Source organism: Ranitomeya imitator, chromosome 7, assembly GCF_032444005.1.
Source record: "Ranitomeya imitator isolate aRanImi1 chromosome 7, aRanImi1.pri, whole genome shotgun sequence".
Taxonomy (NCBI): domain Eukaryota; kingdom Metazoa; phylum Chordata; class Amphibia; order Anura; family Dendrobatidae; genus Ranitomeya; species Ranitomeya imitator.
The window spans coordinates 19214884-19242695 of record NC_091288.1 but is presented as its reverse complement, the minus strand read 5'-3'; the positions used below and the strand labels follow the sequence as shown (position 1 = coordinate 19242695).

Here is a 27812-nt window from a genome sequence, read left to right as displayed (position 1 = left end):
AAGTCGCAGCCTGCTCCTAGGAAAGGAATCATCCAACGACCACTTTAATGGCAACTGTTACATTTTCCTTTGGAAAGAAATCAGCCCAAATAAATAAATTAAAAATATATATATACATATTATGGACCATGGGGCAGCAAAAAATCAGAGCCTGGTGGTTCAGAGAAAATAGTGAGAAAGACCAGATTAGTTGGGCTCTGACCCTGCAGTTTCAGGTGAATAATGATCCCAAGAATTAGAAACCGGTCAATGGTTCCAGACCTAAACAGCAGCCAAGCGATTACACTTTTTCAATGCATTTTCCTGTACAGAGAAACTCCTAGATCTTTCCTCAGAGTAAAACAAAAAAAAAAAAGAAGAAGAAGAAGAACAAAGACGCTCAATCTCCCACCCAATAACTACAGGGATTCTTCATTATTACTGGATGGATAGGTTGTAAAAGTGGAAAATCAAAGAAGCTGGAATTAAAAAAAAAAAAAAAAAGTTATGGAAAACCCTTTTAAAATTGACAGTAACAAAAAAAAAAAAAATAATTTATATTTATTATTGATTCTAACAGCCAAGTATTCCTCTTGTACGATGTGAGGCCACATATGTAACTAGCGTATATTACCTTGTGTACAAACAAAGCAACTGCAACGAAATCCCCCAAAAGTGATATTGCACACAGAAAAATATAATCCACTCTTTTCGATTCAAGACTGATACATTTCGGTGAAATGGTTTCGTTTTTTTTAAAGTGCATAATAAAAGTGAAAGTCGTCCCATGGTCGTAGTGATGTGGTGAAGGGGGGGAATGTTGGGGGGGTCTAAGAAAATGAACAGAAATGAACTCCTGAAATCAAAACAGACTAAACAAAGTAAGAATGTACAGACTATCCCTTTGTGTTTCTTTCCAAGCTTATGGCAACCCAAACATAGTCACGTCTGGTCAACCTATGACCCTCAGTACACGTTTGCTCTTCTTATGATCAACGGATTTAAGCATTTTGCTCTTCCTTTAGTTAAAATGAATGCAGACGTAGATAAAAATATAGCAAATTCTGCTCATAGTGGAAAAAGCCACATGCCCGTGCAGCCAGTCGTCAACCAGGACATGGAAAAAGCCAAATATCCGAAAAAAAAGGAGTTTTGTTTTTTCTCTCCGCAAACAGCGACACTCATGTCAATGGCCAAGTGAGGTATTACAGCTCAGATGCACGCAAGTGAACGTTGCAATATCAAGACACAGACAGAAGTCACACTGTGCATCTTCAAGGTGTCCAGAATTGGAGGGGGGGGGAGGGGGGGGCAAAAGAAAAAAAAAAAAAAAAAAAAAAAGTATATATGTAATTTGCTAAATATTCTATTTCAGGTCCTTCTTGGAAGGCTCCGATGGAAAATAATAAAGACCTCAAATGGCGGCTATTATGTGGTTGTCATCTTTCCTGTAGTCTGGGATAGTAAAATAGTCAAAAGTAGAAGAGTGGAGCGACTAAACGGAGATGAAACTAAGAGATCTGATATTAAAGGGTTTATTCCCATCCAGAGTATTCGTGGCAAATCCAAAAGGACACGCCGTAAAAGTGCAATAGGTTCGGGCTCAATGTTCTAGACGGGGCAATCACATGAACGCATGATGGCGACCACACAACTTGTCTTCTGTGTTAGCAGGTCAACATGGCCGATCGTGACAGAGGACTTTTCAGTGGCAGGTCAATTATTAAAGGGGTTGTCAAGCGGTTTATTATTTTTTTTCCTTCAAAAAGGGATCAGAACCGCATTTAAAAGAAAAAATAAATAACCGGACAAACCCTTTAATTTTAGGGAGACCTGCAATATAAGCCACAAGTCACATTATTCAGATTTTCGGCAGACCTCTATGCATGGGCAGCACTTGGAAAACTGGCTGAGATGTTTTATTCCCTTTAGATGGATGATAACCCCTAAAAGGGAGCTTTTGTTTACATTTTGGGCCCGGGATAGGAGTATTAAATAAAAGAAGAGAGAAAAATTAAAAAAAAAAAAAAACGAGCACCCATCTACCAAACCAGTGTCGCTCCTCTGCACTAGGTACTGCATCATCACATTCAGTCCGAGCAAAATAAACAAGCTGCTGATTAGCTGCAGTGGTAGTGCGACACCTCTGCAGGATGTGGATGCCAGGAAACCAGCAAAAGAGCATCACACAACCACTGCAGCCAATCAACGGCTGTCTTTTGATTGGACAGAATGTTAAGGCTGCAGCCGGTCACGTCACAACCCCCCACCAGATGCTCGTGCAAAGAGATCCTCGGGAGATCTAGTCCTGAATGCGGAGGAGCGGTGGTGGAAATCCAGAAGAGGAGTGTAGGTTTCTTTAAGTAATAAATCACGCTGGGGGTCAATAATATTACATTTTAAAGCAGGGGAAAATCCCTCTAAGATAAATCAGGAGCCTGAACCATGTCACCGCCGTGGCTTTCCCTACAAAAAGTATTTATGGCTTACTATAAAGAAAAGCCATAGAAGTGCAGTTGATAGGGGTCCTCGCCGATCCCAATATCGGAGGGTGGCTGGGGAATAAGTGGGCGTGCGTGTAAGCAAACAGGAGTTATGGAAAGAGCCATTTACTTCTCCACCGGGAGACCCTCGCTCTCACGACTGGTTGAGGTCCCAGTGGAGAGACCAGCTGCAGTTGCATAATCAAATTGATAGTCTTAAAACTTTAGGGGCCAAATTCCTGTAAGGGAAAGAATCTGTCAAAATAAATGGTTTTTGGGTCTGAACGGCTACCATCGAATGACCAAGAGACAAACAAAATTATCCTCCCAAAAACACATAATGCCAATATTATCATCAACGGTATCGTTGCAATATGGCATCGTGTAACCCCACAAAGCCCGATCACAGGACAAGGCACGGTTTGTTAACGAAAAAAATATATATCATAAAACCATACCGATAAAACGGAACCACGGGCGAACATGACAGGTTGGATAATTTAAGGCAGTTTAGTGAATAAGAGAACAACCTGTTGAGTTTAAAGCTGTGGATTAGATGACGTCGTCCATCCGCAAAGCAAACGTTCGATGGCTCCTCAGTCTTGTGTGCGCACAACCGGATGTGGAGAAGAAACAGAACAACATGGAAAGCTTTGACTGGTGTGGTAGGTAAAACAGTTCGAACACTGACTGTAAAGTCCTCGATGGCTGGGACAAAGCCTGGAGGGCAAATATTAGGACAGCTTTAGCCGCTTCCTTGGAAATCCGAAAGGCAGACACTGTGCGCATGCGAGGGCTCGGAAGGCTTCTGCTACTAGGTGTGGATGGGATTGGATCATGGACTTCCAGCCGTCTGTCTCCATTACATCCATAGCTTGACTGGAAAGTTAAAAAGAAGGTTTTTGAAGAAACAAAAATGGTAAATAAAGTTTCCTATTTTTTTTTGCTTTAAATTTTCAATTGCCTGCAGTACCTTGCATAGCCCTCAGCGCTAAATCCCCTTCATGCTCATGATTGATGGGGTCTCAGACATTTAACACCCTTTGATTTTAGTGATAAAGTCTCACTAGACATGCGAAAAATCAATGTTACTTCAAATCTCCCCCCCCAAAAAAATTAGTATTGCAATGAATCCAAATTTGCGGGTGCGGGCGATTAGACTTGTATGACTGTAGCAAAATAGAATCCAACAAAACGCTGGTGGATCTCCGAGGGCGACAAAGCGGTAAGAAAATAGTGATTGCCTGTTTGTTAGGCAATCCCTGTATGTGTTGCCACGATACAAGCTGCCAAGGGGACTCTAACATATGTGGCGAGCAAGTTCGCTCATCACTAGTAAAAAGAAAATAAACCAAAACTATTCTATTCACCTCTCTGTACGCAGGTTCCGTCACCGCATCTCCCCACCCAGTTTTCTACAGCTTTCTCGGTCCGGGTCCTCTACCACCAACGCTGAATATACCCCAACGGTAGGAGTCAAAGACTTGGACCAAGGAGATAACCTGGTGGGGAGGCTTAATGGGAGGGCCAAGGAGGAGGGAATATTTTTTTTTTTTATCCCTTCCTATAAAAAATTTTATGCGAATATCTTCCTGCCCAAATCAGATAAATCAGGAGAGTCACTGGCTTCCCGGGTCTGATCGCCACCATGATGCAGATTCAATGGTTATGCCAACCCATAATAAAGTGGAGAAGGGGAGAGAGGAGGGGAGAGAGGAAAGAAAGAAAGAAAAAACAAACACAAAAAAAACACCACCACACACTGACCTTCCATTCCAGTTTTTCCCGTCCTTGCAACCCAGTTGCCTGAGAACACTACATCTGAAACAAGAACATAATAAAAATACTAAAATAATCATCCCCCATTTTCTGGAAGGTTGCATCTAACCCTACTGAACCCAAACAGGACCGAGTCTTAATGCAACAGGATAATTAATATTAACAGCGGCTTCCGTCACTATTCATACGAGGCGGATTCGCCAGATTATCTCCAATCCCAACCTGTACATGCCGGATTGCCAGGGGTGATGTCAGTTGTCTCAGACCCAAACATATTAAACCGGTCGTTATCAGGGAATCTGGCTGACATTAGTCTAATGTGTATGGAGTCCAATTCATGGATAAGGTCATAACAGTGTCCATAGTACATGGCGGTCACGGACTAACACTGCACTTACCTGTTAATGAAGTCTATTGCTTGTGCTTTCAGCTGTTCCGCGCTGTGCAAATCTGCGAGGATAAGGATGTCGGCAACATTCTCCACCGACAGGCTGTTGCATAGGGCCTCTTCACATAGGACTTTTAGCCGTTCCAAAGCATACTGACCAAAAAAAAAAAAAAGTGTCAGATCTTGAAATTGGAGTAATTTGTACCAAATTTTAGGTGTTCTCACTTCCACACCATATTTATCAAAGGTCACACCTTAAAAGGATTGCCATTTACTTTTGTTATTTTAGGTAACTAGCCCCCTTTGGAGCAGACAATCCTCAAATTTACTGCAAGGCGTGAATTTATTTTTTAGGATATACAGTAGGATATCTCCGTGTGCGGTTCCACCATTACTCCAAAGCAACATGCCCGCTGCCTTGGGGTCATCCTTGATTCTGACCTTTCATTCACCCCCTACATCCGATCACTGGCTCGCTCTTCTTACCTGCATCTCAAAAACATTTCTAGAATTCGCCCTTTTCTTAATTTCGACTCTGCTAAAACTCTGACTGTTTCACTTATTCATTCTCGTCTGGACTATTGTAACTCTCTACTAATCGGTCTCCCTCTTGCAAAACTCTCCCCGCTCCAATCTGTCCTGAATGCTGCAGCCAGGATCATATTCCTCACCAACCGTTACACCGATGCCTCTACCCTGTGCCAGTCATTACACTGGCTACCCATCCACTCCAGAATCCAGTACAAAACTACTACCCTCATCCACAAAGCACTCCATGGCTCAGCACCACCCTACATCTCCTCCCTGGTATCAGTCTACCACCCTACCCGTGCCCTCCGCTCCGCTAATGACCTCAGGTTAGCATCCTCAATAATCAGAACCTCCCACTCCCGTCTCCAAGACTTTACACGTGCTGCGCCGATTCTTTGGAATGCACTACCTAGGTTAATACGATTAATCCCCAATCCCCACAGTTTTAAGCGTGCCCTAAAAACTCATTTGTTCAGACTGGCCTACCGCCTCAATGCATTAACCTAACGATCCCTGTGTGGCCTATTTATAATAAAAAAACAAAACAAAAAAAAAAAAAGGTTCCTCGCATCATGTTCTCATACACTTTATCAGTATTAGCCCTCTGTGTCTGTACTGCTACATACTTAGGCAGGTAACTGGTTCATGCAGCTTTACATGAACACCTGAGCCTTACACTATAGCTGGTCCGAATAACTAAAGCAATTGTTACCATCCACCTCTCGTGTCTCCCCTTTTCCCCATAGTTTGTAAGCTTGCGAGCAGCAGGGCCCTCACTCCTCCTGGTATCTGTTTTGAACTGTATTTCTGTTATGCTGTAATGTCTATTGTCTGTACAAGTCCCCTCTATAATTTGTAAAGCGCTGCGGAATATGTTGGCGCTATATAAATAAAATTATTATTATTATATTATATTGTCTAGTGTATTTGTACTAAGAGCAGGAGATGAAGAGGTCAGGAGTCGCTCCTCAATGTAGAATCCTGAAAATTGCAAATTTGTTAAAAAAAGTGTTTGCAACATAATTTGTTACACTCCTTTAATAGGACCTGAAAACATATTAGGGTTGTAAATTATAGATTGATCAAACTGTTTCATTTTCTGCACTAATTGATAAAGGAAATGTTGGAAATTCTGCAAACTCCAGCTGCAATAGAAAGTTTCCTTGAGGATTCTCTTGTGATGAACCGTATGTGCTCCAGACTAAGGCACCGATTCATGAAACTGTTTGCAGTAGTTTTATGCCAGTTCTGATGCAAACAATGGAAATGGTTTAATGACACAACCTTGTAAATTACCGCTTTTGGCGTTTGAACACCATTTTTTACAAATGCGCAGGGCTTAGTGCAGCCTGACAAATGTAACATAATTTATGTAATAAAAGTGGAGTAGATTAATGCAAAATTGTTCTCCAATCCATGGCTGGGAGTATGTTACCGACTGTGGCGAACAGTAGCAGAAAGGAGCACTATCCAGAGTCTGCTACTTCGAAAATAAGCGGTGCAGATGACACGCATAGAACTCTTGGACACCTCTCTGCAGTTGTATGGGGCTGCGAGGTCGTCGGCCCCGCTTACCTTCGATACGGAAGAGAGCAGCACTGAATGGCGCCATATAATTTGTTTAAAGAGGCGCATCTTACTCCACCGGAGACTGCATCAAGGCTGGTATACAAAAAGCAAGTCAGCTAATAAGTCTGCAGCCAATGCTCACCACTTTGGAGGAAAGGTAAAATGGTGAAAATGACCAACTCCAAAAACATTCCCCAATCTGGAAAGTGAAAAAAAAACTGATTCTATAAGCATTTCAATGCTGCCAAGGAAGGTTGCCGCCTGAGGCGAAGATCTCACCATATCTTGTGACCAAAATATGGAGTTAAAGAATTGCTCCGACACTACATAAAATTATATAACGCAAATATTAAAATAATTCGAAACATGGTGTGGGGGATATTTCCCCTTTAAGAGATGTCACATTCTGTGGATTGAAACACTGACTTGTAAATGATCCTGTAATTCAAAGTCGGTTTAGTGAAGGTGTGAAGAAAAATAAATAAAAATTACATAGAAAAAAAACAAACAAAAAACTTTAATTGGCAAGTGACTTACTTTATCCGCCGCCGCCAACAAGTTATCAGCCATCTTCTCTAAATTCGGAGCTTTTCCTGTGTAGATGTAGCCCATCATTTCCTTAAACACTTCTGGTTCCATGTCGTGAATGTCTACCCTGTTCTGTACCGAAAAACAGAGCAAGATCAGGTTGCCATGTTGCACAGTGGACAACTCTCCCATAATGTTCTGCTATGCGGCAATTTAATGACTAGTGCCAGGACCCAGAGGTGACCAAATAAAGTACGTAAATTGATTTTTAACTGTAAAAGGACAAGGATTTTTTTATTCTATGAATAACACAGAGTGCAGCATGTATCAAATATAATTTGTTCCAATTTTGACTGACATGACTTCTTGCTGCTGAGACCCCGGCAATAAACTGCAGGGGTATTGGCTGCCAGTGTTCAGTTTTCCCTGCAGTGCCTCCATATGGGAAATTAAGGGGCATCCGAACCCAATAGTTCAATTAATAGCAAATATCCACAATTACAATGTAGTATAGTTCTCAGATGCCGCTTACCCCATATGCAGGGCATTGCAGTAGCTTACATATCCATGGTTAGAAACAAAGTAACAGTGGTAGTAACCATGGATACCTAAGCTACTGCAATGCCCTGCACATGAGGTAAGTGACATAGCGAATCAGAAGAACTGTACCACATTTCTAATTGTAGGTAACCACCATCACATATCAAGATTGGACCTTGGAGATGGGAATGGACCTTGGAGATGGGAATACTCCTTTAAGTATTGCACAATTCCTACTGAAAAATGAAAAACACTCTGCCTAAAAGAAGAAGAGGGCCAAGAACGGTGGTAAGTGGGCTATTAAAGGACAACTACATACATAAATATCACTGCAGTGAAACAATAGATGGATAATCCCATCACACACAAAAAAAAAAAAGTGTGAAATATTAAGAGACGAAAACCCCCAAACTGTTGCACCGGTTTAGACGGATTTATTTCCCTGGCACAAAGCTGAGAACATTAATACCTTCTTGCTTTCTTCCATTTCATGTTCGAACATTGCATTAAACACCGGGGATCGAGCTGCAAGAGAGGAGAGATGTGATCAGATGATCGCTCGGCTCAGGGAGTCGGAAGCAATGAGGATAAGGCCGACGGATGGAAAGGTTACCTGCGAGGATGGATTTGTGAGCTTTAAATTCCTGGCCGCCCACATACAGGCTGCAATCTGTAAACCTGGTGGTTTCCCACAGGTAACCCATGTCCTCTGCCAGGCGGCATTCTGGCACTTTCAGATTGTTTGTGCTGGACTGTCCTGATATGTTCACGGAGTCTTGGACTACGCTTACCTAGGAAATAAGAAGGCTATGGATTACAAGGCAGCTGGGAACACAATTCTCCACTATCAAAACAGGAGGAGGTTACAAAAGAGACGCTGCAATTGTTTAATGAACAGGTCATTAAAAGAAAACAAAAAGAAAAAAAATAAATGTAAAATTATATATATATATATTTATATATTTGCAAGTTTGCACTCAATCGCCGCCTGCACATATTGGCAGCAAGTGTTCACTCTTCGGCGCCACCACAGGTTAGATGAAGCATTACACCATGTCCATTTAAATGTTGGGTCTTCAAGAGCGAGAGATATGCTTTGCACACCATCTAACATCTCACAACAAAAACTTTGTAACGTTGGTTTAAAGAGCTAATCCAAAGTAACGGCACACCAGTAAGACATGGTTGAGGAACTCCTCCAATACAGAGAATGAAGAGGCTGTGGGGTTGATTTAACACTGCACCCCATGTCCAGCGTCGCAGGAAACTACATCCAAGTGAATGGGAAAGGGAGCGATGCTGTGCAGTGAAAATCAGCACCGTCATCCCTTTATTTACCCGATCAATGGGGTCCTAGTGAAAGGCCATCCCTTCAGTGCATGGACCACGACTGAAGAACGCAAACACTTCCACACACGTGGTTCATAAATACGGCTGTACTACAACGCGTGCTCCTTGTGTTCAGAGTTTGCTGCACTCTCACCATATGTAATGCCGTTTTAATACGTGGAATAATGCACTCGATAGAAACTGTTTTTTGTCTTTTCATTTAATGACATCCAACCGATTACCCGAATTACCAATTGGTTGGGCCATTAGGCGGAGAGGCGCAGCAGTCAGTTCGGATTGTGCTCGCTCGGAGACCAGGCAGGGGCTGCATCTTCTTTGTCAGCCCCGTAATTGTATCCATAACAAATTCATTGTACAGCTCATTTAACTTGTCTAAATGGAAATGGGATGTGTGATATTTGCACCATGTGCTCTCCGGGGCTGTATATCAATTATTCCCTTGCACACCATAATATCATATAATTAAGTTGCAATCTTGCCAATTTCGCATGTTTCCAGGAGACGCAGATCACAGGCAGTACATTAGTGGTTAACACATTCATAAGCCATGAAAGCGACTAATCAGGCCGTGCCGAGAACGTGCGCCCGCCTGCCCGCTCCTGGGTGCTGACCTTCTGCACTTAGCCGCTTTATGGATCTCACAAATTGCTTCTCTAACAACGGGCAGAGCCGCGTCCTCGCAGACCTTTACTGGGAGAATGCACGGTAATTACCGGAACAGCACACGTTGTAGAACAGCAAACCGATGTACTGCGTCAGACCATGCACTGACAGGCGATGTTAACCTCTTCAATGGCAGGGTGGCTTTGGATCCCAGTGACCCAGGACTGGACTTTTTTTCTTCCCCTAGGCCTAGTCTAACTTTTCTCTACTGAGGCACAGCCATAACCTCTGTGTGCTCATTAATACCCCTCCTCGTTTGCAGGTTTATTTCAATAGGAATAGGTTGGTACCAATCACCACTCTTCTACCCCAAAATATTGCCAATTTCCCAGCATTTAGATACAATGGAGAATCAATTATGCCAAAATTAAAAGGTAAATTGGCTTTGATGCTCTTGCATGGTTACTTTCAGAGCTCCCATAGAAGTGCATGTAGAGAGGCGTGGATGAAAGGAGGATTCTCCATTCATAGCGGCCATGAATTGGTGGTCGGGGCAGGCGCGAGTCTCGCATTCAGACTTTCATGGCACATCCTATAAATATGTATGTTTCTCACTTATACAGCGTCATCATATTCCGCAGCGCTTTACAGACATTAGTATCACTGTCCCCAGTGGGGCTCACAATATAAATTCGCTATCAGTATGTTTTTGTAGGGTGAGAGGAAACCCATGCAAACATGGGGAGAACATACAAACTCCCTGCAGATGTGGTCTATGGTGGGATTTGAACTCAGTAGTTAGCACTGCAACCTTGCCGCCCTGGAGTCCTGAGTCACCGTGCTGCCCCAAAACAATTTGAAGATGGAACCCAAAACCTACGTTATTACAGGAAGCAACTAAAGCTACAAGTCAAATATGATATAAGTTGCTGTGATGAAAACTCGCTTTAAATTGCTTTTATCCCTGTAATACAACAGTGTTGGTGCCTCTGAGCCCTGATAATGTTCATTTTAGTAAATCCTTATATTTCTTCATCTAATCAGTTTTGGAGAGTCATTGTTTAGCTGTGATATTTCTCTGAAATGTGACAAATTGGTGCAATCATTTACTCTTGTCCACACGCTTTCTCCCCACTCACTGATATTGTCAGAGCGGAGATTGTAGCGACACTGTTATACTGATATGGAAAGTGTTAACACCCATTTGTCAATTTTGATATACAGTGTCAAGAAGAACAGACGACGCTCTCAAAATTCCAGAGCGCTAAGAAACAATGAGCAGGAAGGATTATTTTATGGGCAATCCTCAGACATGTCCAGAAGGCTGTAATCAGAGGCATTTTTGCAAAAAAAACAGAACAAAAAAGGATTTCCCATTTAATTTCCCTCTTCTCTGATATGATCTAGCACATTAGAGGAGAGAGAAGTGGGGTCCCCTGAGCCACCCCCAGTATCTACGGTGTCCCTGGACCCTCCTGCATCCCCTGGGAAGAATGTCAGGTGCATGTGAATGTGCAGTGCGCCCGCCGAGATCTGCCGGCTGGCACCAATAGGAAATTTTTCCTTCTTTTTGAGATGAACCCTCCTACTTGCCTTGTGTAGAAGACGCGTCTCCTTGGCACAACGTTCCTGCACAGGCGCACTTCAGAGCAAAGTACTTTGCTCTGCTCTCAACAGGGCAGAGAAGTGCACCTGCGCAGGTGCGCAGTGCTGAGGAGACTGTGTGGATGACGAAGGGACGAGTCATCCACACAAAGCAAGCAGGGGATCATAAGAAGATAGGAGGTGCCGGACCAAGACCAGCAACACCCATCGGACCGGACCACCCCCAGGCGAGCATAACAAATAGGGATTTTTGTGTACTCACTGTAAAATCCTTTTCTCCGAGACATTCATTGGGGGACACAGACCGTGGGGTGTATGCTGCTGCCACTAGTAGGCTGACACTAAGCGATATAAAGAAAGTTAGCTCCTCCTCTGCAGTATACACCCTCCTGCTGGCTCTCAGCTAACGAGTTCGGTGCAAAAGCAGTAGGAGATCAACAACAATATATGAGCGTATAGTATGTCACATTATATCTGAGAGTATAGCATGTCAAATTAAAGAACAAGCACAAGCTAATAATAGGGTGGGAGCTGTGTCCCCCAATGAATGGCTCGGAGAAAAGGATTTTACGGTGAGTACACAAAAATCCCTATTTCTCCTTCGCCTCATTGGGGGACACAGACCGTGGGACGTCCCAAAGCAGTCCCTGGGTGGGGACAACATCAGATCAGGCCCTGTGTAACCGCTACTTACAAGTGCGCCACCGCGGCCTGCAGAGTCCACCTGCCCAGACTCACATCTGTGGAAGTCTAGGAATTATAGTGCTTCAAGAATACATGCGGACTGGACGAACCCACAAGGTTGCAGGCGTGCTTTGCCAATGCCTGGTGCCGATAACCCAAGAAACCTTGATAGACAGGGAGATAGGATGACATCTAACACGGAAGGACTCCTGGATGGTGTAACGAATCCACTAGGCCAACATGGCAGATGAAACTGCTAAACCCTTCCTATAACCATCAGGAAGCCGTCATCTTACCGTGAAGTAGTCCAAATAAAGTGTCCAACCTTCGGAAGGACGCGGTCCTAGAGATACCTACTCAGAGCACTCACCTCGTCCAGAATATGGGGAACCCATTCCGTTTTGTGGACTGGTGCCGAAAAAGATGAGGGAAGAACGATGCCCTCATAACTGTGGGAATACAATACCACCTTGGTAACAAGGGACGGGGATGGCCTGAGGACAACCTTTCCTTGAAGGGAATAAGGGAAAAAAGTCTAAAAGAATAGAGCGCCTAGGTCCAAAAACTCGTCAGGATGAGGAGATCGCAGAGAAAAAGTCTGATAGTAAAGTCTGTCCGGATCAAAAAAGGAGTCTACTGTAAGACTCCCAGGACCATTAAGGTCCCAAAGATCTAACGGTATGCAATAGGGAAGAACCACATGTGAAGACTCCCTACGAGGACGTCCATATTTGCAGTTTTGTTGCAATAAGATGGAATAATACTAGTTTTGCAAACGAGAAAACCTGACATGGTCAGTGTGGATCTCCCAGGATCACTGGGGCCCTTCCTGCTTCCAAAAAGCTCTTGGAAGTATTGAAAGAGGGGGTTATGGAAACTGGTACCATGGAAGAACCAGAGCATGCACTGCGATGGCTTTTGGATCTGGAGGCCAAACCATGAACTAGAGTACACTGGCGTTCAGTCTGGACGCCATCCGACCTACATCTGGAGTGCTCCAGAGAAGACAGATCTGATGGAAGACTTTCGGGTAAAGTTCCCACTCACATGAGGCAGGACCCTGACGGCGTCTGCCGCCCAGAGTTCTACTCCAGAGATGTGTAGTGCCGAGATAACCGAATGATAGATCGTGGCCCAACAGAGAATGTGAGGTACCTTGGCTATGACGCCTGACCGTGGGTACCTGATAGATGATTCCCACGTCTGTGCCATATGTCATTGTCCGACTGATTCGGATGGGGTGACCCGCCAGAAGGCAGTGGACCAGTTATAGAACTAGATCCCCAGAACGATCAGGAGAAGAGGACTGGCATCGGTAGTCACTAATAACCATTGAACCGGGAGAAAGGATCTCTCCTGGATGAGGAAGGAGCTCAGAGACTACCCTCTGAAAGCCTGTTTGACCTGCAGAAAACGAGAGGAGCGAAGGAAACCGCTTCCATTGTCGTCACCAATTTTCCTCAGAATCCTCCTACCAAATCTAATGGAATGAGGGGGGGGATGAGAGAACAAGTGCGCAAGCTCCCTCTGTTGAAGGGCCACGGCTTTGTCTCAAGGGAGAATCACCAACCTTCTGGAAGATTCCAGGATCATCCTCAAAAGGATATCTGCTGGGCTAGAAATGAGGAAAAACTTGTCTAAGTTTAGCTGCCAGCCCAGGAGAGAGAGTGTATTGCAAGAGATGTAGACAACTCAGCGCAGGGCTGGAAGAGCGGCTAGAAAGTCGAGCATATAGGGTAGGCAGGACGACCACACCTCTAGGGTGCAAGAGGAACATGACAGCCGCCATAACCCTTGCAAACACTCTGGGTGCGGTAGTAAGGCCAAAGGACAAGGTTGTGATTTGAAAATGCTGTTCGGGAAAGCGAAGGAATTTTTGAAGAGGGGAAAACATAGGAATGTGAAGGTAAGCATCCCGAAAGTCGATGGATGCCAGAAACTCCACTGTTTTCCGTTGAAGTAATGACTGAGCGGAGGAACTTCATCTGAAGAAGGGGGACCTTGTGAAGCTTGGTAGAAGTTTGAGGTTCAGGCCACATTCACACGTTGCGTTTTGTCCCGCGGGTTTTCCCGCAGCGGATTTGATAAATCTGCAAGGCAAACCCGCTGCAGTTATCCCTGCAGATTTATCGCGGTTTGTCCTGCGGGTTCCGCTGCGGGATTTTACCCCTAGTATTGATGCTGCATATGCAGCACTATGCAGCATCAATAGTAGTGTAAAAATAATAAAATAATGATGATATACTCACCCTCTGACGTCCCGATCTCCTCGGCGCTGCAGGCGGCGGTCCGGTTCCAAAGATGCTGTGCGACCAGGACCTTCGGTGACGTCACGGTCATGTGACCGCGACGTCACCGGAGGTCCTGGTCGCATAGCAAACCTGAGACCGGACGGCCACGTGCAGCGCTGAGACTTCAGAGGTGAGTATAACATGATTTTTTATTTTAATTCTTTTTTTTTTTTTAACACAAATATGGTTCCCGGGGCCTGGAGGAGAGTCTCCTCTCCTCCACCCCGGGTTTAACCCGCACATTATCCGCTTACTTCCCGCATGGTGTGCACAGCCCCATGCGGGAAGTAAGCGGATCAATGCATTTCTATGGGTGCAGAATCGCTGCGATTCTGCACAAAGAAGTGACATGGTCCTTCTTTATTTCCGCAGCAATTCAGCGCGTTTTTTTGGGGTTTTTCCGCATCATGTGCACTGCGGTTTTTGTTTTCCATAGGGTAACATTGTACTGTACCCTGCATGGAAAACAGCTGCGGACCCGCAGCGGCAAAATCGCCTCGGTTCCGCAGTAAAAACCGCATAGTGTGAACATGGCTTAAGGGTCAGTCTTACTTTTCGGTCACTGATACACTGATGGTTGGGTCTATAGGAAACATGCGATCCTTTGTTCCTGCGTAGGGAACACTCCCAACTTCTCACCAAATAACCGCTCTCTCTAGTAAGGGAGTGATGTCAGAGGCCTTTTGAACGCAGAGTACGCTTCCATTCTCTGAGCTATATTGTCCTTCTGAGTGTAATGGCATTTGAGGCTGACAGCGCCGCCCAAGTAGATGCATCCAAGAGGCGTAAAGCAGCTATTCTCCTCGCTCAAGAAATTTGACCAGCTGTACCATCTTCGGGAGAAGGTTACTGTTGGAAAACAATGTAGTTAAGGTCTCTGACCAGGAGACCAATGCTCTAGCAACACATGCGGCGGCTAAGGAAGGGTAGAACGCTGAACCGAAGGTCGCAAGACGGAACAAACCAGATTTGCTATCCGACAGTCCGTTGTATTTTTAATTGATGACCCATCGGGCAGTAATACTGGTAGGTATACCACAGGAGATTCTACCCGGTTAATATGCCAAGTGGCAGAATGCACGGCTGCATGCAGAAGGTAAGGAAAAGAAGTCTCTTGCCATCGCCGCTCTCTTTTGATGGTGCGGAGTTAAAATGATGAACCCTCAATCCACCATCCTCTTTAACAGGGAAGTGGAGAGGGATCGTCTGCCTTCTTGCATCATCTGCTAAATAGTGGAGATGCAGAGGGGGGGTGTTTGGATGCCAAAAAGGGAGCCTCTGTACATCCACAGAGTTAAGGTCCCCGGGTGGACAGGGCTGGTTGTCTGGCGTTAGGCCTGGATGCAGAAGAGGATACATGGAGGCGACACTCCGTTTGCTTGTCTATTGATGGTGTGGGGAGATCTGTGCCCTTTAAAAGGACCAGTCACCCCTAAGAATCAGACCAGGCATGGCATCTCACGTCTTAGGTGGGTATACGTGGAGGGGATACCCCACGTGTTTGCATATTGGCTGAAAAAGGATACCGCGCTTGCAGAGGTTTCTGTCCAGTGGATCGCTTATATGGACGCTCCCTGTCCGGGTGAATGGCTATCCACATTTCTCAAGAAACTTTTTAAACAATAAAATAAAGTAAGGAGTTTAAAACCCTCATCTTATGACTTTACTCACCTCACAGAACAATGTGAGTTTATCGTCCGGTAGGAGACCATTTGCTTCGTCAAGTAAGAAATCTCTCCGGATAAATTTTTTAAAGCCCCAGTCTTTTCCTTGGACAAACCGATAAGCTCGCTGACTCTCTGTTAAGAAAAAAAAAAAAAAAAAAAAAACACAATTATATGTTCTGTGTGACATGAAGACAACCCAGTCTCCCCCTCCACTGACATAATTAGGACACCTCCTCAAATGATAGAGTTTACGTTCTTCAGTCTTCAGTCACACCCATTGCAAACAAGAGAATAAAATTATAAGTTTTGTTCCCAAATCTGGCAGTATTTTCTATTCCTGCCAGAAGACCGCTTTCAGCCTTATCGTAATGGTACATTATTTTGGCATTTGTGGAGGAAAGATAAAGTAGCAGGACTAACAAAGTGAAGTTTGGCTACGGAACCAGGAAAAAGCAAGTTTGGCTTTTCTGCCGATCTCTGTAGAAGTCAAAAAAACTTTCCAACTTTGTAAATAGAAGGATCAATGGGCGGAATTGCTAGAAAATGTCAATTGAAAAAAATAAGAACCCACCCATGGCTTTTGTCTCTTCTCGCCGTACATTTAGTAGCGAGAACTTAAACTTTGCTCGAACTTCACTTTTCGGACAGCTGACGAGCAGCAGATATAAGGAGAGGTAATCCTTGCTCTCGTCATCTAGTCCTTTTGGATTCACTCGCAAGCACCTGAAGGAGAGAGAAGATATTGGTCAGATCAAATGGAAACATTTGATGGTAACATGTTTAGAATTTTACCATTTGAGGTGCAAAGGTCATATCAAATTCTTACCATTTCATTTTATCATTTGGCCCCGATGAAAATGTAGAACTTTTTAAAACTTCACCCATTTCTTCTCGACAAAAACTGAAGTTACTTATGGTCCACATGTAGGAAAACTTCACTACTTTGACCTGTGAACAAATCCAAAACAATTTTAATATACTATAAATCTCATAAGAAAAGAGGAATCTCAAAAATTGACAGCACATTCCCGAGATGTACTGGATGACCCATGAAAGTAGGGTTCAGGCACAACATTTGTGGTCAGATACCTCACTCCTTGTTAATCCCCTTTACCCCCGAGGGTGGTTTGCACATTAATGAAAAGGTCAATTTTTACAATTCGGACCACTGTCACTTTGAGGTAATAAGTACATCAATGAAACGGAGAGAGGAGCTACTATTACAAATAACATTCTTTTGGCAGCTGTTTATGTAGACCCAATGCATCGGATTCTTCTAGATCAACAGCTAACTAAAGGAAAAGAAGCTCTGTTTGAAATGGCAGTAAGGATGAAAGGGTTGCAGAACAGTCAGGAGGAACAAGAAGAATTTGGTCGTCCTGCCACATCTTCACCCTCATCAACTGATGAAGAATTTAATTTCGAAAAATATTTGGATCACGAGGACCGTGCAAAGCGTTCCCGCATAGAAGAGTCATCCCCATCAACACAGCCAGTACATTTCAGCAGAATTTTTCATGTGCACTAAAAGAAATTTGACCGTTCATCAAAAATAACAGTCCAACAAGCGATTCCTCTGTATCCTGACATTGTCAGAGATGTTGCCCGAGTGGTTACTGCTTTGCCACCAACCCAAGTTAGTGTAGAGAGGTTGTTCTATGCTCTCAAAATAATTACCGTAGATCAGATTTGAGGGCATCCATGAAGGAGGATCTGACAGAGGCAATACTTTTTCTGAGGACAAATTTATAGATTTCTTCTTATTAACTGCATAACAGTGTTTATTGCATATTTACTTACAAGAGTTTAGAAAAGTTTATAAAAGTTATTTGCTATATTCTAAGGAAATTTGGCGAAAGTTTTGCAATTTTACAACATTGAATTTTCATGCTCTTAAATCACAGAGATATGTCACAAAATATTTAATAAGTAACATTTCCCACATATTTAATTTACATCAGCACAATTTTTTGGGGGGAGGGTTAGGAAGTTAAGGGTTAAAAGTTAAACAGTGATTTCTCATTTTTACAACACTTTTTGGGGACCACCTCACATTTGAAGTCACTTTTTCCCTTCAAACATTTTTAGCCCCAAATTATGCCTTTTCATAAGGGTAACAAGAGAAATTGGAGCCACAGTGATGTCAGAGGTTACCTCCGGTCACTGAGGCTTCATTCCCAGCCAGGCTGAAAGGTGACCTCAACAACCCCGACACACACACCACAGCGTGGGGACCCTTCTATTCTTAATAACCAACCTTGCTGAAGCTGACAGCTGAGGGTTTCAGCCTCCAGCTGTGAGTTTTGACTGGCTGGTTAGAGAAAATACAGGGGGAACCACACCTATTTTTTTTCTCATTCATTTATTGCGCAGGCGGCTGACGAATACCCCATCAGCCGCACCTGCTCTCCCTGTTATTAACGGCAGCAGGAGTAGACTGATGGAAGTAATAGTCCCATCAGCCCCGCCTGCTGTCGCTTATCACTCAAATATAACTCCTCATTCTCCCCTGCTTGCACCGATTGCCGGCAGAGCAGGGAAGAATGAGAAGTGTTCAGCACCTGGCGCCGGAAAACAGCGCTTACTGCAACTATTCGTCCGTGTGGTACTGATGTGGCACACGGATGCCACACGTGTGCTGCAAGCATTACACACACACACACACGGACATCTCGGTACAGTTTTTTTTTCCCGCTACCGAAAATATCAGGATGTGTGAAAGACCTTATAACGGGTTTTAATGTTTGGCTGCAGTCACACACAGAATAGACATCGCAGCATTTTGGGGGTCAAAGTACCGGGTGCGGTGTGTGACCGCTCCTTGCACTTAGTACGGATTCTGACAGCTGACACCTGGCGGCAATCGCCCGCACACCTCCATTTGCAGGATCGACAATAAATGACACAATAACCCCTTTAAAATAAGACACTGTAGCTTCAGCAAGTTGGATGAATTACGCTCAATAATCATTATGCCAACAAATCTATTGGCATTCATTGGTCACTTGTGGTTCTTACGTTCGGACGCCCTGTATTCAGTTTATTAGGGGACTGCACTAGCAAGAACAGATTGTCTAGAGAAGGCATTTAAACCTCCAAACTGAAAAATCCTTTAAAAAGAAGCTCAAACCTCTGGAGGGAAATCGAAATACAGCTCACTGCAGGGTGGAAATGCCGTAAAATCTAAGCACTTGTTCTCCAGGAAAGACACACAAAGCAAAGAACTAGCGTATCCCCACAACAAGAGGCATCGCATGAGTCAGACCAGGAATACGGGCAATTTAAGCCGTGGCCAAGATCGACCTTATGATACATGCATTGCAGGGAACACAGGAACTCCACAAGCCTACTGAACAGCCTGCTTAAAGGGAACCTGTCATCCCCAAAATCGTAGATGAGCTAAGCCCACCGGCATCAGGGGCTTATCTACAGCATTCTGTAACGCTGTAGATAAGCCCCCGATGCATCCTGAAAGATGAGAAAAAGAGGTTAGAGGTGGGCGTCGCGGTCCGGCACCTCCCATCTTCTTAGGATGACATCCCCTTCTTGTCTTCACGCCGCAGCTCCGACACAGGTGTACTTTGTCTACCTGCAGTGCGCAGGGCCTCTCTGACCTTTCCGGGCCGCAGCGTGAAGTCAAGAAGAGAAGAGGACGTCATCATAAGAAGATAGGAAGCCCCGGACTGGACCGCGATGCCCATGAATCTTTTGTTCAGTCCTATCGACTGGTCTTTTAAAATTAGAGAGTGCCTTCCAAGCTAAAAACACGTGTAAAAAAAAAAATATATATATATATATATATATATATATATATATATATATATATATATATATATATATATATATATATATATATATATATATATATATATATATATATATACATATATACATATACACACACATACTCACACATACATACACAGTTAGGGCCAGAAATATTTGGACAGTGACACATGTTTTGTTATTTTAGCTGTTTACAAAAACATGTTCATAAATACAATTATATATATATATATATATAATATGGGCTGAAAGTGCACACTCCCAGCTGCAATATGATAGTTTCCACATCCAAATAGGAGAAAGGGTTTAGGAATCATAGCTCTGTAATGCATAGCGTCCTCTTTTTCAAGGGACCAAAAGTAATTGGACAATGGACTCTAAGGGCTGCAATTAACTCTGAAGGCGTCTCCCTCGTTAACCTGTAATCAATGAAGTAGTTAAAAGGTCAGGGGTGGATTCCAGGTGTGTGGTTTTGCATTTGGAAGCTGTTGCTGTGAGCAGACAACATGCGGTCAAAGGAACTCTCAATTGAGGTGAAGCAGAACATCCTGAGGCTGAAAAAAAAGAAAAAATCCATCAGAGAGATAGCAGACATGCTTGGAGTAGCAAAATCAACAGTTGGGTACATTCTGAGAAAAAAGGAATTGACTGGTGAGCTTGGGAACTCAAAAAGGCCTGGGCGTCCACGGATGACAACAGTGGTGGATGATCGCCGCATACTTAATTTGGTGAAGAAGAACCCGTTCACAACATCAACTGAAGTCCAGAACACTCTCAGTGAAGTAGGTGTATCTGTCTCTAAGTCAACAGTAAAGAGAAGACTCCATGACAGTAAATACAAAGGGTTCACATCTAGATGCAAACCATTCATCAATACCAAAAATAGACAGAAAAACACCTCAAGAAGCCAGCTCAGTTCTGGAAAAGTATTTTATGGACAGATGAGACAAAGATCAACCTGTACCAGAATGATGGGAAGAAAAAAAATTTGGAGAAGAAAGGGAACGGCACATGATCCAAGGCACACCACATCCTCTGTAAAACATGGTGGAGGCAACGTGATGGCATGGGCATGCATGGCTTTCAATGGCACTGGGTCACTTGTGTTTATTGATGACATAAGAGCAGACAAGAGTAGCCGGATGAATTCTGAAGTGGACCGGGATATACTTTCAGCCCAGATTCAGCCAAATGCTGCAAAGTTGATTGGACGGCGCTTCATAGTACAGATGGACAATGACCCCAAGCATACAGCCAAAGCTACCCAGGAGTTCATGAGTGCCAAAAAGTGGAACATTCTGCAATGGCCAAGTCAATCTCCAGATCTAAACCCAATTGAGCATGCATTTCACTTGCTCAAATCCAGACTTAAGACGGAAAGACCCACAAACAAGCAAGACCTGAAGGCTGCGGCTGTAAAGGCCTGGCAAAGCATTAAGAAGGGGGAAACCCAGCGTTTGGTGATGTCCATGGGTTCCAGACTTAAGGCAGTGATTGCCTCCAAAGGATTTGCAACCAAATATTGAAAATAAAAAGATTTTGTTTGGGTTATGTTTATTTGTCCAATTGCTTTTGACCTCCTAAAATGTGGAGTGTTTGTAAAGAAATGTGTACAATTCCTACATTTTCTATCAGATATTTTTGTTCAACCCTTCAAATTAAACGTTACAATCTGCACTTGAATTCTGTTGTAGAGGTTTCATTTCAAATCCAATGCGGTGGCATGCAGAGCCCAACTCGCGAAAATTGTGTCACTGTCCAAATATTTCTGGCCCTAACTGTGACTGTGTGTGTGTGTGTGTGTGTGTGTGTGTGTGTGTGTGTGTGTGTGTGTGTGTGTGTGTGTGTGTGTGTGTGTGTGTGTGTGTGTGTGTGTGTATACACACACACACACACACACTAGATGGCAGCCCGATTCTAAAGAATTGGGAGTCTAGAATCCATATATACTTGAAATTCGGCAGGAGCTTGAAGAGCAACGTCACTGGGCCCGCCTCCACGCAGTGTGTCACAGTACGGCACGTTTCTGATTGGTCGCTCGCAGCAGGCGGCAACCAATCAGACACTGGACACTGTTGACGTCACTTAGCTCCGGACATTAGCTCCGGACATTAGCTCCGGACATTAGCTCCGGACAAAGCCACGGAAGTTGGCACAAATTGCAGGAAGTAGTATTCTAGGCAATTATATATAAGATATACACACATACACACTTTTTACATTTTTTTAAATATGAACATGTCACTTTTAAACAATTTACATTTTTAGTACCCTGAAGCTGTTAAGACATTCAAAAGCCTGAACATGAAGAGTAGTCTTTACATTGAAATGCTTAACTTCATTCTTCTGAACATTTTTTTTATTTTTATTGGTTTTTCATGTGGTTTTCGTGGAGGACAACGCTTGGGTTAAAAAAAAACAAAAAAAAAAACACGACGTTGGGCACAAACTCAATCACTTCCACTTTTGCTTGATGGATTTTCCCTATGTGAATATGTTCCAACATTCCAACAACGCTATTGTGTTGCATTTTCTCTTTCATTTATTTTTTATTACAAGAATTTCTGAAATTGTGTCAAAATCTGAGTTTAAAAAAAAAGGTACAATTTTGTTTTATTTATTTTAAATTACAACAAAAGCACCCATGTAACACACAATCTGCTGACTGGCTGCGGATGTCCTGACCAGAGTATGACAGCCTCAGAAATCTATGTCTAGTCCGTGCATTAGCAATCCACACAGACAGTTTCGCACGGACGCCTGCATGAAACTTCGCTTGGAAAGGGTCTAAGACAGGCCATTCATGGCTTCAAGGAGAGAAACCACAACTCAGCAATGGTCACATGAGCTGAGGCAGCGAGCACGGCTGAGCTATGCTGTGGGCTCACGTCTATACACACACAAGGCATGCCTGAACTCATCTCAGACTAGTAGATGGTTCACATTTATCCATTGCATTAATTGTGCAGCCAGATTGGTCATAGAATAGGATCAGAAAAAGCGGCGTGCAAAAGGACGCCAGATCACTGCATGACTTCGTCATCAGTTGTGTCCAGTTCTGTGTCTTAGATCTGACAATTTCCGCATAAAATATATATTTTAGGGAGTCTGAGGGGAATCTGGGAGTTTTTACCCCCACAATGGCTAGAACTCCCCCAAAAAAATAAAAAGTGTAAAAAGTGGGAGGAAAGAATTGAGAAGCATAAAGTGTACACTGCACTATATAGGATTACCCTCAGCGGTCAAATGTGGAAGCAACACAACATGGCTGAAGCCGTGTGATCCAGGACGAGAGCAGCAGGTGGTTGTAAATTGAGAATTATAACCACTTTCATTAATGATTTAAATAAGGGGTGTGGGAAACTCCTTTTGGGGTTTGTTCAAACTTCATAGAATGTTGGAGTTGGAAGGGACCTCCAGGGTCATCGTGTCCAACCCCCGGCTCAATGCAGGAGTCACTAAACCATCTCAGACAGATGTCTGTCCAGCCTCTGTCTGAAGATTTCCACTGAAGGAGAAAATCTAACTATCTTCTCCCTTTCAGTTTCATTCCATTGCTTCTCGTGTTTCCATGTGCAAATGAGAATAATGATTCCTCTACACTGACAGCCCTTCAGATATTTGTAAGTGGCTATTAAGTCGCCTCTTAACCTTCATTTTTGCAAGCTAAACATTCCCAGATCCTGTAACCGTTCCTCGTAGGACATATTTTGTAGTCTGCTCACTATCCTGCTCCAGTTTTTCAAAGTCTTTAAAATGTGGCGCCCAGAAATGGACACAGTATTCCAGATGAGACCTGACCAAGGAGGAGTAGAGGGGGATAATTACTTCACATGATCTAGACTCTATGCTTCTCTTTATACATCCTAGAACGGTGTTTGCCTTTTTGCTGCTGCATCACACTGTTGACTCATGTGCAGTCTGTAATCTGTTAGTATACCCAAGTCTTTTTCACATGTGCTGTTGCCTAGTTCAATTCCTCCCATTCTACAGATTTAAGTTTTAGTTTTCTTGCCCAGATGTAGAATCTTGTATTTCTCTGTTAAATACCACTCTATTAGTCACTGCCCATTATTTAAGCTTCTCTAGATTTGTCTGAATCCTCTCTCTGTCTTCTCTAGTGTTAAGGTACCTTCACACATAACGATATTGTTAACGATATCGTTGCTATTTGTGACGTAGCAACGATATCGTTAATGAAATCGTTCTGTGTGACAGCGACCAACGATCAGGCCCCTGCTGGGAGATCGTTGGTCGCTGAACAAAGTCCAGAACTTTATTTCGTCGCTGGACTCCCTGGAGACATCGCTGGATCGGCGTGTGTGACACCGATCCAGCGATGTCTTCACTGGTAACCAGGGTAAACATCGGGTAACTAAGCGCAGGGCCGCGCTTAGTAACCCGATGTTTACCCTGGTTACCATGCTAAAAGTAAAAAAAAACAAACACTACATACTTACCTACAGCCGTCTGTCCTCCAGCGCTGTGCTCTGCTCTCCTCCTGTACTGTCTGTGAGCCGGAAAGCAGAGCGGTGACGTCACCGCTCTGCTTTCCGGCTCACAGACAGTACAGGAGGAGAGCAGAGAAGCAGAGCGCAGAGCTGGAGGACAGACGGCTGTAGGTAAGTATGTACTGTTTGTTTTTTTTTACTTTTAGCATGGTATCCAGGGTAAACATCGGGTTACTAAGCGCGGCCCTGCGCTTAGTTACCCGATGTTTACCCTGGTTACCGGCATCGTTGGTCGCTGGAGAGCGGTCTGTGTGACAGCTCTCCAGCGACCAAACAGCGACGCTGCAGCGATCCGAATCGTTGTCGGTATCGCTGCAGCGTCGCTTAATGTGAAGGGGCCTTAAGCCATCCCTCCTATCTTTGCATGGTCTGCAAATTGAATCAGTTTACCTTGAGTTCCCTTATCTAGATCACCTTACAAAAAAGTGCTGAACACTACTGGGGCCAGGACAGAGCCTTGTGGATCCCACTTTCAAACACTCTTCAAAATTGGATGTGCAACCATTTATTACCATGGAGTACGATCACTGATCCACCTAACTGTAGGCTTCTCAAATCTCATACTTGGTAATTTTTTTTTTTGTATCAAATCTTCCATATTCTCCAATGGCTTTATACTGGTGTCAGTCACCCTGGGGCCAAGAATTTAATTCTGTAAAATGTGTTGCAAACTGCAGCAGATGCTCCTGACCAACGCGTGCACAGATCCTAGTGTGGACACCAAGAGCTAAACAGCCACACCATTGCAGAAAAACACTGTGTTTAAGGCCTCATCCACCAGACATAGGTGTGCAACACTGTAGATGGGCCCCCAAAAAACAATGGAACAGCACTAACTTCCAGGTGTCGTTGAATTTAGAAACAGAAGTGCAGCCGAAAGCGGATTTTCTACAATTGAAATACATGTCATAGTGATACAAGAGGCCAATTCTCCCCGGAATCAGGGATTCTCGGTCTTGTAGGGCAGAGGTCCCCAACTCCAGTCCTCAAGGCCCACCAACAGGTCATGTTTTCAGGATTTCCTTTGCATTGCACAGGTGATGCAATTATTACCTGGGCAAAACTAAGGAAATCCTGAAAACATGACATGTTGGTGGGCCTTGAGGACTGGAGTTGGGGACCTCTGTTGTAGGGAACATATTGGTCCAGTCCCTAACCAATGACAATCTGATGCTGGCACTACGAACACGAAGTTGTTTGTAGTTTATTAGCTCACACGTGGACAGATCCTGGACCTCCTTATCTAAAAATCGTGCGTGACTTGCGGCCAAATAGCGCAAAATTCCAATTGCAAGACTTGCATGTCTGTCTATTTCAGGGATGTTAAAATAAGAGTTTTTTTTCTTGTTTTAAAGAGCCTGAGGCCTTGTTCACACGTTCAGTATTTTATCTCAGTAGCCAAAACCAGAAGTGGAACATCCACGTCACCACTTCTGTATTATCACCCACTCCTGGTTTTGGCTTACAAATACTGAGGTAAAATAGTGACCAAATACTGATAGTGTGAACATGGCCTATGGGGAGGAACATGCCCCAAACAATTATGATGAATTTACACCTCAAAAGTGGTGTAACTTATGAGAGAAAGGTACTCCGCTGCACCACTGCAGTAATACTTCTGGCGATGGCACACGCCTGTTTATGATTTTGTCGCACTTCACTCCAGAGCGCTGTACAACAATACTGGAGCATAAAATGTCAGTCTTCATGAATCCGCCCATTCCTACAGCCATTGTAATAACATTCGTTGGTCACGTCCACGAATCCTGTGCTTTTTTTCCTTTTTAAACTTCTATGGAGAGAGAACCCCCCCCACATACACACACACACACACAGTCGTACAATTAGAAAGTTGCAAAAAGATTTGCTTAGTCCTGGTCAGGTTTATCAGGAAGACTTAGTGACATCACAAGGACTAGGAAACTAGCGACTCCCAGGATGCCAGTATGGAGTGCCAGCTGAGGGAGTTGTCACTGCCCTAGAGCCCTGAAGTGGACAAAACCTCACACATGCCTCAAGCCAGATTCACACATCCGTGTGTCACAGCATTGAACTGGTCCGTGAACCAGAGACGCGCGACTGCGACATGAGCGTCTTAGCGACACCCGGTAACATTGACGCCAACATGTGCCAAGACGGATGCTCATTAGATGCAACGTTGCACTCTTCGGTCCCGGGCAACATTGCAGCACGATGTAACTGTATGCGGCAAAAAAGTCCTAGAAACTCCGGCACATTCCAACCTGCAAGGTGCCCTCTCTTGGGGGCCGACCAGTCCTAGTCACCATCTATTGGCCGCCGACCAGTTCCAGAGGCCATCTATTGGCCGCCGACCAGTTCCAGAGGCCATCTATTGGCCGCCGACCAGTCCCACAGGCCATCTCTTGGCGGCCGACCAGTCTTAGTCACCGTCTCTTGCCGGTCCAGTCACCCTCTCTTTGAGGCCGCCCAGTCACTGTCTCTTGGCGGCCCAGTATCCCTCTCTTGCTGGCCGCCCAGTCCTAGTCACCGTCTCTTGCCGGTCCAGTCACCCTCTCTTTGCGGCCGCCCAGTCACTGTCTCTTTGCGGCCCAGTCCCAGTAGCCCTCTCTTGGCGGCCCAGTATCCCTCGCTTGCTGGCCGCCCAGTCCTAGTCACCGTCTCTTGCCGGTCCAGTCACCCTCTCTTTGCGGCCGCCCAGTCACTGTCTCTTGGCGGCCCAGTATCCCTCGCTTGCTGGCCACCCAGTCCTAGTCACCGTCTCTTGCCGGTCCAGTCACCCTCTCTTTGCGGCCGCCCAGTCACTGTCTCTTGGCGGCCCAGTATCCCTCGCTTGCTGGCCGCCCAGTCCTAGTCACCGTCTCTTGCCGGTCCAGTCACCCTCTCTTTGCGGCCGCCCAGTCACTGTCTCTTTGCGGCCCAGTCCCAGTAGCCCTCTCTTGCTGGCCGCGGAGGTCCCGTCATAGTCTCTTGCACTGTGCCTCGGCCACAGTTACCTTATAACCCCATGGGGCCGCGCGGAGCTTAGGCATGGTACGGCCCAGCCGGTGGGCTGTGTGGGTCTTGTAGTCCCCCATTGCACATGTCAGTCCAGTTACCGCCGCGGAGCGACCAGTGACAACGTATCACACAGAAGCAGACGGCGGAGGTCGCTTACCTGCGTGTAACACCAGCTCTCCGCCACCGGCCCCCCGGACACCTCTGCAGGCGGAGGGGGCGAGGGTCCAGCTGACATGCTGCCTCCAGGTGAGGGGATACCACACCACCACTGGCCGCCTCCACACACCACAAACCAGAGGGTCTTTTCTGGGCTTTTTGTCACTTTTGCAAACATAAGACGAGGGGCGTCCTGTCACTTCATGGCCCCATGGGCGGCAGGGCTGCGGCCTCGGCGGCCTCCGGTCCCGTCACACCGCGCGGCCCGGCGCATCCTCACATACTTTGTATCAATGTAAATATGTTACCAAATCTGCCGGTACTGGCACCTCTCAGGGACTCACAGCGGCCTCTGCGCATGCCCGGACAGATCTCGCGTCGCT

The 27812-nt window shown here is 44.8% G+C and overlaps 1 protein-coding gene across 1 annotated transcript; it reads right to left on the bottom strand.

The window, feature by feature from the left end:
* Positions 1–1499: 1499 nt before the first annotated feature.
* Positions 1500–27812, bottom strand: SPOPL (speckle type BTB/POZ protein like). Its single transcript, XM_069732877.1, has 10 exons — positions 27431–27812; positions 16824–16945; positions 16569–16720; positions 16002–16129; positions 8411–8588; positions 8267–8322; positions 7267–7389; positions 4640–4782; positions 4230–4283; positions 1500–3341 (listed from the first exon to the last, which is right to left on the bottom strand). The coding sequence occupies exons 1-10, from the start codon at positions 27605–27607 to the stop codon at positions 3197–3199; spliced, it is 1278 nt and encodes a 425-aa protein (XP_069588978.1). The 5' UTR covers positions 27608–27812; the 3' UTR covers positions 1500–3196.

Excerpts from the sequence above, each read along its gene's own strand:
- SPOPL (XM_069732877.1), bottom strand. The coding sequence starts at position 27,607 with ATGTTTGCAAAAGTGACAAAAAGCCCAGAAAAGACCCTCTGGTTTGTG. Across the intron at positions 16,721-16,823 it reads CCAAATGATAAAATGAAATG|GTGCTTGCGAGTGAATCCAA; the intron begins GTAAGAATTTGA and ends TCTCTCCTTCAG. Across the intron at positions 16,130-16,568 it reads AGAAGAGACAAAAGCCATGG|AGAGTCAGCGAGCTTATCGG; the intron begins GTGGGTTCTTAT and ends TTTTCTTAACAG.